General features: G+C 41.8%; 1 protein-coding gene across 10 annotated transcripts in view; it reads right to left on the reverse strand.

The window, feature by feature from the left end:
- Window positions 1-5543, reverse strand: part of TRPS1 (transcriptional repressor GATA binding 1) — a 278321-nt gene extending 272778 nt beyond the window's left edge. For 2 of the 10 annotated variants that reach the window (XM_078391606.1, XM_072999270.2), the window contains exon 1: window positions 4733-5543. Coding sequence is in view for 2 of the 10 variants with exons in the window: in XM_078391605.1 (XP_078247731.1) it covers window positions 3687-3696 (10 nt within the window). In the remaining 8 variants the exon portion in view is untranslated. Of the gene's footprint in view, window positions 1-3686; window positions 4070-4732 lie in introns of those variants that run through there. The other 8 variants (XM_078391607.1, XM_072999271.2, XM_078391605.1 and 5 more) reach the window with 6 other exon arrangements.
- Window positions 5544-13196: the final 7653 nt, after the last annotated feature.

Here is a 13196-nt window from a genome sequence, read left to right on the forward strand (position 1 = left end):
ACTTAGGCAGAAAATTCTACATGTACATTTATTTGACACTGCCAAAAATACAAATCTAAACTACCTCACTAGTCTTGAGGAAACTATATTAAGCAAAGGCAAACATCAACTGGAAAGTTGTCAGTCTGCTGGAATGAATGGCTTCATTTTAAACACTAAACAAAAATCTTAACATCAGAATATATTACTGTCTGCAGTCAATGCTACAAGCAATTGCATAATCCCAAAACTATTACAGCAAAAGTAAGTCCCAATAATTTCTCTAGATTTAAAACATAAACATTCTTAAAAATTATGGTTTGTAAATGCCTAGTTTGTTTCGATGCAAAGCATACTAAAAGTGTCAGTACTTCCCATTTGGCTGTTCTGCAAGGAAAAACTTTTTTTCAGATTTAACCTCCAACCGGACATGTTCAAAATGTTTACCCATCAACTGTCTCTAATTTTTCACCATACACTGTCTAACCATACAAAGTACAGCAGTGCTTGACAGTTTTTAAGACAATCAACTCTGCCATGTGGCTACAGGAAAGATATACTGTAGTTAGTAAGAGTTCAATTATAATATGTAAATACAGGTATTAAGTCAGCCATATACATTCGAACACACACATATGCCTCTTAAAGCGTTTGCCGATTATGTAAAATGACACATAGCAACCAAGATGATACCCATATTTGGAAGCTTCATAATTACAGATATTTATGAAATTGATTTTTGCAGAACCCAATAACCAAGAGTGTAGGCCACTATCAAACCATAAGTCTATAAAGAAAGCTGCTTTTATACCCTAACTTGAAGAAGTAATTGGTTGGTGTGGTCTTAACAATCAGAAAACGTAAGGCACTCCCAAAAAGATTCAATCTGCATGAAAATCAAAGCATGGGCTGAAGGCTGGGATCTAATGAACAGCTACTGTAACAAGCCATAGGAACTGTTGCTTTTTATTTTCTTTATTACCAGAGCTGCAATGTGCAAATAGTCTATATGAATATGCATTCTTCCTGCACTTTTGCACACCTGATATATAGAATGGCAGGAGAATCTTTTTTTAAGGCTGAACTACTACATATACTTATACAAAAGTAAAGCAGAAACTTGGTGGAAAGTACAGTATTGCCAAGAAAACATGCTCACACTCACTACAAAAAGATATTGCAGCAAAAAGGTATCTCAAAGGGGAGGAGAGGGTGTCTTCCTCAGGATACACAAGAAAGTGTGCCAATTCATTTTAGAGATACCCATGCAAAATAACAGTGCTGCTTCATGGCTAGAAAAGTAGCCAGAGTGCTACTCAAAAGAGTCTTGAAAAAGCTATTGCATACTGCATGCAAATAGAAGCATTTAAAAACTAACAATAGAAATCTTGGCTAAGTCTGTCCACCTCAAACAGCAGGTTGCCCAAGTGACTACTATGGGAGGGGAGGAATAAATACGAATTCCTGCAAACCACTCTAAAGTACAGTAAATAATCATCAAAACAGCTCATACTCCACAAGTGGAATGCTTCCTAATCAAAGAAAGAGCGGCTAGAAACTAGAGGTTTGTCACGTATTGGCACTGAGGCATAACTATAAATACTCAGATGCTACCAAAAAAGTGAATTTTTCATTGATATCGCCATAATAATCAAAAGTATCATACCATACTGAGAGAGAGAAATCTTTAAACCTAATCACGTCTAGATTGTGAATATTGCTGGAAAGTTAAGTATTTATTTAAAGTTAAGCCGCTGCGTAATATTATAATACTGGCCGTGTGTAATCAGTAATGTAAGATTTAACCAACTTTACACCCCTTTAAAAGGAAAGAAACAAAAAGGTTTCTATGCCACTTTCTTAAAGGGCAAAAAATGAAATGTCCCATTTGTTTGGATTAGCCATGTTTCAAGCTAACTTTCACTACAGTCATTTAAAAAAGAAACCTTGCAAAATGTTGATATCATTTCCAGACAGTTTTGTCAGCATCACGATTTACAGGAAATAGTTGGTGTTCTCATGAAAGCCTGCATTTACTTGCAGGAGCAAAGATTTTTAAAGGGGGGGGAGAACCCTTTTTCTCCCCTTTGACAGTATACGTTCGCTAAGATTTCAAATCTGTCACTTGGTGAAGTATTTGAAAGAGCTTTCTCACCTAATGGATGTGCTGTGAACATGAGGAGATGTGCTGCCTTCTGTTCAGAAAGAACTACTGGAAACTTTTATTGTTTTGTCACCATAGGGAAGTAACTCTTAACACCAATATCCACTTTACATTTGCCAGTCTGACTTTTTCTCTCTCTATTATCAAGGTGACATTTTTAAAATATTTTATTTAAGACCATAAAAGTCCAGAGAACCTAAATAAACTTAACCAGCACTGTGATTTTAGCATTCCTTTTAAATAGGTTTAAACAGAAGAAACGATAAAATTATACAATTATTAGCCCTATTAATTCAAGCATTGTGCCAAACATTGATTTGAAACACCCAGAAATCTCTGTATTCCTTATTCTTAATTATTATCTTTAACTTACAGCAGTATACAGGACATGCTAAAAAGTGAACACACACTTAGCTATCAATATGCTTTTCCAATTCTCTTCTTGCACTCCCCCCCCCCCCAGTTGTATTTTCTCCAGTTTTGCTCCAATACTTCCTGGTCATTGGCAAGGAGGTAAATGGAGAACAGGTTCTTTATGAGGTTTCCCCAAATTTATTCCATCACTTGGCCTCTGGATTTCCCCTCTTGTTTCCCCTTCTCCCCCATCAATCAATGAAATTCAGAAGTTTGACAGTGATGGCAAAAAAAAAAAATCCCCAAAAAAACCACACAAAAACCCAGTGGCTTGCATTTTGTGTGCTTATGGTCCAGTTTTCAGTTCTGCCATTCTTTTATGTTCAGTTGATGGAGATCCAAAAAATAAAAAATAAATAAGGGGGGGGGGGGAAACCCTGAAAAACAAACAAACACGCTACAACTAAAATCTAGCAAAAAAAATTGAGAGGGAAATTCTCTTGACCAACAGAGTACAAGCTAAACTCTGGACAGTGGTACTGAACGTCCCTTTAAGATGAAAAGCAGAGATGAGGGGCAGGAAGACCCATAGGGTAAAAGTGTCAAGTTTACATAGCATGCACACACACAGAGAGAGAGATCCTTCCTGGACCTTTTACCAACAACCACCCCACCCCCTCCCCTTGAACTGTTTATCACAAGTTACTATTCACCGAACTGAAATCGTTGCTTCTTTCAAAGTCTTAGGAAGTTTCCAGCTCTTCATTCATTCAGTACTTTCAAAAGGGCCAGGAGAAGGGGGGGGGGGAGAGAGAGGAAATCTGTCACATAGGTCCCAAGTGTAAGCAAGTTGTGGGGAGGGGGGGGGAAGGCTCATTGGGAGCTAGACAAAGTAACTCATAACAAACTTGGGACAGAGGAACAGCAGGTCCTGGCCTTTACAGGGAGAAAGTCCTTAACTGCTTTCAAAGACGGGCTAGTATTGGGGAGGGGGGATTAAGAAAGAGAAAGTACAATCTGTTTCTTATCTCCTCATTTTATACATCTAATTTGCCCATCATCCTTCTCTGCCTTGCTCCACTCCAACTCTTCCATCCCCATCCAAAAGTTTACACATACAACACAGTGTGTGTATATATGTGTGTGTGTGTGTGTCTTCCCCCCCCCCAACCCACACTACCCAACTTACTACTTTTCATGATGGTCTCCCTCTTGAGCCTGGAGTTTTGGTCACGATCCCCATTTAAAAACAATAACAAAAAAAAGAGAGAGAGAAGAGAAACGTCTTCCAACAATAAACCAAAAGGGGAAAAAAGAAAAGAAAAAACGTGGAACGCTCCACTAGTTTTGCACCAAACTCTTTGGATGCAGGAGTTGCAAATTTCTGAAACCAACCAAACAGAACAAAACAAGGAAAAGGAAAAAAATAAAGGGGGGGGGGAGAAAAGAAAGCCCCTCCGATATCCCCCCCTTCCTTTCCTATATGGAAGAGAATTTAATCAAAGCTATGCACACATGACGGGAGGGAGGCAGAAAAGACAGCAGCCGCTTTAGAAGTTCTTTTCTTGTCCTGGGGGGGGGAGGGGAGGGGAGGGGGCGGGGGGGAGGGGGAAGGGCTTCGCTCTTCGGCGGCTGAACTTGACCCCTGCTGACTCCGCCAAGCAGGGCTACCGCAAGTTTTCCAAGTTGGCCCCCTTTCCCACCCCCCCACCCCCAAGGAGCAACACATGGTTTTGACCCACAAAAAAAAAAGGCAGACCAGGAGAAAAGAGGAGGATTTTTTTTTTCAAATTCCAAAGTGTCCAAAAATCCTCTATGAAATTTGAGCTCTTCCTTTTTCCCTTCTTGACACCCCCCCCTTTGTAAAAACATACAAAACAGCAAAAACTCTAGCCTCCTTGTCCAACCACCCCTGGGGTGTTTTGGTGTTTGTTTTTTTTCCGCCGAGGGCTCACTCACTCAATGCACACGCATTCACAGACCCAGACGCGCGGGCACGCACACACACAGAGACGATTTATATATTAGTAAAAAAAAATTGTGGACCCACGATCAACACAAGTCACATACGCAGTCACCACCAGAGAGCAAGGAAGGATTTCCGCCCCCATCGCCACCGTCGATCCCCCCCCCGTCCCCACGCACACAACAAGCACCCTGCTCTTCACCCCCCAACCCCCTGCCTCCCCTTTTTTTTCCACCAGCCGCCCACCGCCCCCCCCAGCCGCCGCTTACCTGTTGATTAATCAGCAAGAATAATAATAACAACCGCAGCAGCTTGAAAGATGGTGGAAGTGTCGCCTGAGCCATGAACCGTCTTTCTGTTGTTTGCCAGAAGAGTTGATCTTGGATTATTTTGGAAGAGGTGGAAAGCGGCGCGGGTTGCGGGTGCGGGGGGGGGGGGGAGGAAAGGAAAGGAAAGGAGGCGGAAAAGCAAAGAGGAGGAGGAGGAGGAGGAGAGAGGGAGGGAGGGAGGAAGAGAAAGAGAGAGAGGAGGAGGGGGTTAAGAGGGGGGGAGAGAAACCTGCCTTTGCAACCCCCCCCCCCTTTCTCACCCTCTCTGCGGATGGAGAAAGGGGGAAGCGCAAAAACACAGACACACAGACACACACACACAACACAAGCCCTGGATGTCGCTGGTTATGTTTATAAAAGCGGAGCCAGACAGACAGACAGACAGAGGCAAAAGCAAGCGAGCCTGGCTTCTTCTTCTATCTAGTGGAACAAACAAGCGCCCCCCCCCTAAAAAAAAATGAGGAGAGCCGCCGAGGCGGCTTTTTTCTTTTTGGGGGGAGCTTGCAAGGAAGGCGATCAGAGCTCTCTTTTTTTTTTTTTTATCAGAAATGTTATCGCTTGTCGGGACCTCTAGTCTCCGAGCATTACGTCAGTTTCAAGACACCAACACTATTAATATCAAAGGGAGCCTTCGCGCAGAGCGAGAGAGCGAGAGAGAGAGAAGCGCCACCCCAGACGGAGAGCCCTTAAAGAGACAGTGCAGTGCACAGAGGCGCTTCCCCCCCCCCCCATCCACACACACACACACGGGTTGCCGAGACCGGCCTTAGCCCGGCCTCCTTCGGCGGCGGCGGCCGAGGCGGCTCCTCCTCCATCATCATCATCCCTCCCTCTCTCGGTTCGCAGCAGCAGCAGCAGCGGCAGTAGCCGCCCCACGAGGGAAAGGCGGCTCGGAGAGAATAAAAATCAGTCACGCCGTCTTTGCACCGAGGGAGGAGGAGGAAGAGGGGAGAGCAGGCCTTGTTGCAGAGTGTGGGGGGGGGCTCCTTCACACACACACCCCTTTCCCGTTACCTGAGAGGATTTTTCCACGCTAGCGGCGCAAAAACACAATTCCATTAAAATGTGGGTGAACCACGTTTACATGCACCACGCGGGAAGTTTTCAAGAGAGCCGAGGCACGTCAGAAAGCCGGCTTGCAAGGAGTCCTCCGAAGCGTCGTGGTCCCCTTTGATATTCTCTCTCGCTTTCTTGACTAGCAAAAAAAAGGGGGGGGGTATCTTGCAGGGCTTCGGTTGGGAGACACCTGGCCCGCTTCTACCTACCTGGAAATGCCGGGGATTGAACCCGGGGGGGCTTTCGGAGCCGAGGCAGGTGCTCGGCCAGCCGACGTCAACTCCCCTTCCTCCCCCCCCCCAAATCCACCCGTAGCTAAAAGTGGTCCCACCGGATTGTGCAAGTCCCGTGGCCATCCCAAGGATTTGCTTGTGTATATAGGACTGCAACCTGGGCGCTCCAGGTGGATGGATGATGGGCTGAGGGTTCAGGGAAAGAGGATTTCCGGAGGTGGGGGGGGTAACTTTGTTAATGCCTTATAACTGTGGAGGGGGGAGAGAGAGAGAAAGTCCTCTTATTTGGGCTTCCCTTTCTGTGGACTGCAGGCCGCACTGTCAGATGGCGAGAAGGGTTGGCAGCGTTTCAGAGGTAGCTTTAAGTTGGTACTCTCCCCTCTCTCTGCACACATGGAGGAAAGAACAGGGCTTCTCAAATGCTCCCCTTTGGCGGTAAGAATTGGTTTGAAAGGTAGGAAAGAGAATTCTTGGGGCAATTAGACTAAAGGAAGAAAGACAAGACTTGTGGAAAGATGAAGTTACCTCAGAAGCTCGGCTGAATTTCTAAAATCTGAGATTCTTTCTGTGCTTCATTTATTTATTTATTCCATTTATATCCTGCCTATCTGGTCAATTACGACCGCTCTAGGCGGCTTACATTTGTTGACTTTTTAATGTTATATTGTTGTTTTTAATGCGGTGTTCAGCTGCTGCAAAAAAGATTATGAAAGCCCCCTAAAATATTTACGGGGCATATGAGAGAGAGATGTACAGTACTGTACATATATGATATGTATTACATATACACATTTTGCTTTGTTGTAGGAAGAACAAAGGACACTGCCAGAAGTTTGTCTATCCAAACTAATCTTAAATGTTCTTGGCAAACCTTCTAATTAATGAAAGCATACAAATTGTTTGCCAGATAAATTACTAAAGGTTGGTAAAATATTTAAATCTGTGAGGAGAGAATCTCTAAAACAGTTCCCAGTGTGAAAATACAGTAGGTATTAAATGTCTATGTGAGCCTATCCGAATACTAGATCTTTTATCTGTCTGTACATAAGTAACTTTATGTTTCTCCCATGTAATATGTTTTTAACAAACTTCAAGCACTCATTATGTGGTGGTTTCTTGCTTATTAGAGCTTATTCAACCAAGAAACATGAAAAGCTAATTGTCATCTAAATAAGATTATTTCTCTCAAAATACGTTTTGCTTCATTTTTCTATAAACATGCAATTTTTAAAGAAAGATAATTCCTGCACTGTGCATTTTAAATGTTTCAGCTTAGTAAACAAGGCAAAAACAAATCAGCTATAAACCGAGTTTTTTTTCCCCCTAGATTTACAAATTCTTCACTTTATACTGGAGGATCGATAAACTAACTCATTAATTCATATCCCTCACCACCCACTCCTTGCTCATGCTTAATTTCTTTTGTAGGGCTTGTCTGATAAGTACTTCATGAATACAAACACTAAAATTCATGGGCAAAAAGTGAACCTGTAAAGTAAGTAAAGCAGAGTTGCTTTATCAGCCATATACCATGCAGCATTAAGGAAGGAGACGAGCGCTATTAATAACATACGATGTGAGGGACTGATTATATACTCCATCACCAGAAATTCATTCGGGAAAGCAAAGAGAAGTAATACTCATATCACTGGTAGAATTTAAAGTCTGTTCCTAAGGTCCATTTGCATTTTTAATGGCAGAATAATTTACTGTAGTACATTGCTAATATGTACTAGAAGCACTCTTTGGGGAAGTGAGTTCTCCATGTTTTATTTTATTAAACTGTAAATCCAGTTGCTGTAGAAATTTTAGATGGAAAGAATGCCTGGAATAATTTACACAAACAAGGGCTAGCTCTCCTTTTTTTTTTTGCACCCAGCAGGTTTCAGGACACTCTAGATTTTACTTCGTTTAAATTTGGTAACTTATGACTCAATATGCAACTCATTTGATCTGATAACTTTCTGTTGGTTTCAACAATATGAAATTGAGTGAAATGGAAAACTTTTAGCTTTAATTAGGTCATGGGTTCAGATATGAGGTAGTAATTTTGATATGCCAGAACAAGCTTGTCAACCGACACTGCATATAGAAACTTTACTGTAGAGTGAAGAACTTAATTTCTTATCACATGTTCTTGAATGTATTAGGAGAAAAGCAAAGGTTGGAAGTAATTCATTACAAACAACTTTTCTCAGTAACTAAGGGTCACTAAGTTGCACTGTGATTGTAAGAAGAAGAGTAATCTGATTCCATTTGTAGTGGAACTGCAACTGTTTTAGTTACTTTTATCTCTACAAGCGGTGTGTGTGTGTGTCCCTATTGCTAGGTGTGTTCAGCATCTCAAAAAATTCATCTTACCATTACTAGCATCCTACACTGCATTTGTGTTGTTTAAACTCATTATTTAATTACTTACACATACTGTAAAGCGTTACAGTATTTTAAAATCGTAGCTGAGGGAAACCAACTTCTCCTTGCCTTTCAACCATAACTTTACTCCATTTCTTTTGAAAAATAACTTGCCAAGATCTAGATCAAGTATTATAAAAAGTTCAGTTGTGAAAGATTCAAGATTGTAAAAAATTGATTTTGTAAAAGAAATAACAGGCAGTATAGGTCCATCACCTGTTTCCATTATATACTCTTTAATCCCTTTGTTGCTAATTTCATCTAAATTGTCATGCAGAGTAACTAATAGCTCCACTAACTCTGTGGTAAGTGTAAGCTTTCTAAAGCAATGCATATCTTTTCCAATTCTAAGGCATATTGCTAGAACAAGCTCTTTACCTGTTAACTAAGAAACATTTACACAGCCAGCTTAAAAAAGGGAAATGGTAAGAGGAAATGTTTTTATTTTCACAGTTCACTTCATAAGGGGTATGGCAAGACTGTCTTTATTCCCCTGCAGAAAAATCATGGAGAAACTATTACTTAGAAAAGTGTCTCAAAAGCAGTATGTATCTAAGGTAATTTGCAACTTAAAGTAAATCAGATCACAAATATATTAAAAAGAAGTGTGCTACGGTAACAATAAAAGATTTAAACAAATCTTCATAAAAGCAAAACAAAAATGCAGAAACGTTATTTATGGAATAATTTACAAGGACTTTTTTTTAACCTCATGCTCAAAATCTTGGCACATGCTTCTGATAGGCACAATATATAGAGACATAAAGGGTCTCATGAAGTTCCTTTTTATCCTAAAAGAAATATTTCCAGCTCACATATGAGCTCATGCAATAATTGCTAGACTCTAATTTTTAATATACAGCAAAGGTACCTTGGTTTTCTTCAAATACTTCTCTGGTTTTGAGACTCTCAACATTTATGTACATGGTGTAAATTGCACTAGGAGAAATATGGAAGCATACTATGGAGCATTTTTATTTTATAATTTTTTAAAAAATGTGTGTTTGTTTTTTGAAACCAGGTTGTTCACCAAGTGTGGCAGGTTTTGCCACAGGCATTCCAAAAACCATAGGTAATTGGTGTTGAATATAAGATCAGTTTATCTGACTAAAAATGCAGAATTTTAAATTCTATTGAGGGAAAGAAAAGCATAACAAGATTAAACAGGTACAGCATGACAAAACTCTTCAGTCCCACTGATTTCCATATGAGAGAATTAAGTTTATGCTTGACTTTCTCCCCCTTTGATAGCAATGAAATAAGTACAATTCCTTAACTTGCATTCTCCACTGTGATAGAATTGAAAGACCAATAATGGTTAGGTACAACTTGAAGAAAAATTGTACATTAGTCTTTGTTCCTCAAAGTGAAACAACCTGCCATTATGCTTTTATTGTTTAACGCTTAGAAGGAGGGGCTCCCCCTCTCATCTTCGTGATGTTTATTCAACATAGATACAGAGAAGGATTAGCAGTTAAGCACAAGCATATGTGTTTTACAATTTCAACCTTTTAGCGCATAACTTCCTTACTTAAACTACTAGAGCCTATAATCACAATGATTTTACCTGATGGGACATGTTTTCCAGAAATATAATCCAACTGTTTATCCCAACATGTCATAAATTGCAGTTCTCCCTAAAAGCCTGCAAGACTGACATCCATTGCTCTTAAAATCCTCCTTTGCATTTGCAGATGCATCATCAACAAAGGATTTTTGTATTATTATCCCCCAAGTCAATAATAGATAAGTTCTGAGGGCAACCTGTCCCCAACACGTGATTGCCCTGGAGGCCATTTTGAGGTCATTACCAACATGACAACTACACAGGAAGTTAGTAGTTGGGCGGCAGTCACCAAACCTGGAACCTCTCCATGCCCAATTTTATCTGTGTGAAAGCACTGTAAAAACCATTTTCTTTTATGATGTCCTTAATGAGGATTTATGAGGAACATTTCTTTAAGTGTTTCAGGTGTAGCAGCACAACTTTCTTGGGAATTTGAACACCATTGCTGACAAGACAACATATACAGTAGATGTATCACTTGACCAAACCTCTCCTTATGGGTGCACAGGTTTCTGAGCCCTAACAGTATATGGGCAGTGAAAGCCACTTCTTTTTCTCTAAATAGCTCCATCTGGGGATATTATTAGATCTGCTTCACTGTCATTCTAGTACTCTTGGTAGAAGGAGCCATTATCTGACTACTTGGATACTGGAATCCAAAAGATGAAAGTCCTATCTCATACACAAATAAGGTAACAATCTTACTATGTTCAGACGTTTAACCTGAACCTGTGCTTTGAACACTCATTAGCACCTCAGGATCACAGTAGAGAGGCCACTAATTTTGAAATACTTAAGGTTTTAATTTTAAAAATTAAGGCTAGAATCATATCACATATTTAGGCTGACTTAACTCTATCAGGATGAATTTCAGTGTTGAATTGTCACAAGTGAAGAAGTCAGTATAGGCGTTTGCTGTCGGTGTTATGTGACCGGTGTGTCATAGCAAATGCCTATGCTGACTTCTTAACTGCAGCAATTCATTGCTAAAATTTACAGCAATGGAGTTAGGCCAGGGAGTCTAATTTACAGGATTCTGGCCTAAATAAATCTTGAAAATCTAGAAATGTATGAGGATTTTCTGCATTGATTTTAGGAGCTATGAGTCCTTGTTTCTAACAGATACTAGGAACGTATGAATTTTTGTGTGTTGCTTTACTGCAGTTATCTGGTGAAGCCAATGCTGGCCAGCAATGGGAGATACAACCTAACAATATCTGATGAGCCACACATTCATCATTGCAGTCTGGGGCAGGAAAATCTCTGACTGTACAAACCCCCCTCTTCTTGCTTTCCAGCTCCATTTCCAGAAATTCCTGGTATGATGCCCTAAGGTTCTTTTTAAAAAAAAAGCAGCTTGTAAAACATTAGGCTGGGCTGAAAGATCTGATCATGTTCATAGCAATGTTGGAAGCTTCCTTTCACTAAATCAGACCATTGGCACATCTAAACCATCTAAACCAGTATTATTAAAATTAACTAGCTACAGCTCTCTAAAGTTTGTTTGTTTGTTTGTTTGTTTGTTTGTTTGTTTTATTGGACTTCTACCCTGCACATCTAGACCAAAAGTCTACTCTGGGTGGCATTACAATTTTAAAAACAGTAAAAAACTAATAAATATATACTATAAATCCAAGATGCAAAATGTGAATTTAAGATACAGCAGGAGGGAAAGCCTGCCCAAATATCTAGGTCTTGACTTTTCCTATGAATACACCCAGAGAGGGAGCCAGGCGGATCTCCACAGGCAGGTTGTTCCAGACGCAAGGGGCCACTGCCCCTGTTCTTCTGGACCTCCCTCGGTGTTAGGCCCCTCAGCCGCAAGGCCTGGCTGGAATGAGTGACTCTGGCAGAACTGGGTAGGAGGAGGTGCTCTGCCAGATATCGACGTCCTAAACCATTTAGGACTTTATATAGCATCGTTAAGACTTTGAAATCGACGTGGAAGCTAATGGGCAGCCAATGCAAGGTGGCCAGTGTGGGGGAAATATTTTGGTACCTTTTCACCCATGTAAGAAGTCTGGCTGCCGTATTCTGCATCATGTGGAGTTTCTGCGTCAGTCTCAAAGGCAGCCCCACCTAGAGCACATTGAAGTAATCTAATCTCGAAACTACGAATGCATGGACCAAATTGGTGAGTGCCCCCACATCAAGATAGGGACACAGTTGGGCAATCCGCCGAAGATGGAAGTGTGTGGAACAGACCACTGATGCCACCTGGGTTTCCATGCTGAGCGCCTGGTCCAGATGTACACCCAAACTGCGAACCTCACTCTTGGTGGTAAGAGTTACCTGCCCAAAACAGAGGGAGTTCCGCCTGCTGATTGGAAGCTTCGCTTATCCAGCCAGTGAAGTAAGATTGACTAGCAGCCTTCACCTTAGATTTGTAAAGGTTAGTTGCGATCCTGACAGCTATCTGGTTATTTTCCGTTGGGTTCCACCTCCATATGCGCTCTAGCCTTCTATTGCTTCATTGATCGCAGCTCCTGGGTGAACCAGGGCGAAGGGCAATCTCTGTGCCGGAGAGGGTGTTTAGGTGCAATCGTGTCACCAGCCCTGGTGGCGGCAGCAAGCCAGCTGTCAACCAGAGCTTCAATAGGAGCACTAGTCAAATCGTCCGGAATCCCTTTCATGGAATCATATAGGATCCAGTAATCTTTGAGGGTGATCCATTAAAACAGGTCCGTGCTGCCCACGGGGCAGAAGAGCCACTGTAAGTTTGCATTTAATCAGGCATTGTTCCGACCATGACATGGGGACAGACACTAAGTCAGTCACCTTCGGACCACACTCACTCTGCTCAGTGGAAAACACCGGGTGCAGTGTATGGCCACCCATGTGGGTGGGGCCATTGACATGTTGGGACATGTCCAAGGAGGCCATGGTCTCCAAGAACTCAAGAGCCAGACCAGAAACCTCCACCTCTGCATGTATGTTGAGGTCACCCAAGACCAGAAGCCTCGGGGACCCCGACAGTGCCAGGGAGACGAAGTCCGCCAGCTCCGGTAAGGAAATGGCTGGGTCACGCGGTAACCCAGCAAGATCCCAATACCATCTCTGGCCCCAATCAACACGTGGAGGACCTCTAGACACGTTGTCGCCACTACAGAGCGCCTAACAACCTCCAGGGTGTTCA

This window comes from Pogona vitticeps, chromosome 4 (genome assembly GCF_051106095.1).
Source record: "Pogona vitticeps strain Pit_001003342236 chromosome 4, PviZW2.1, whole genome shotgun sequence".
NCBI classification, from domain to species: domain Eukaryota; kingdom Metazoa; phylum Chordata; class Lepidosauria; order Squamata; family Agamidae; genus Pogona; species Pogona vitticeps.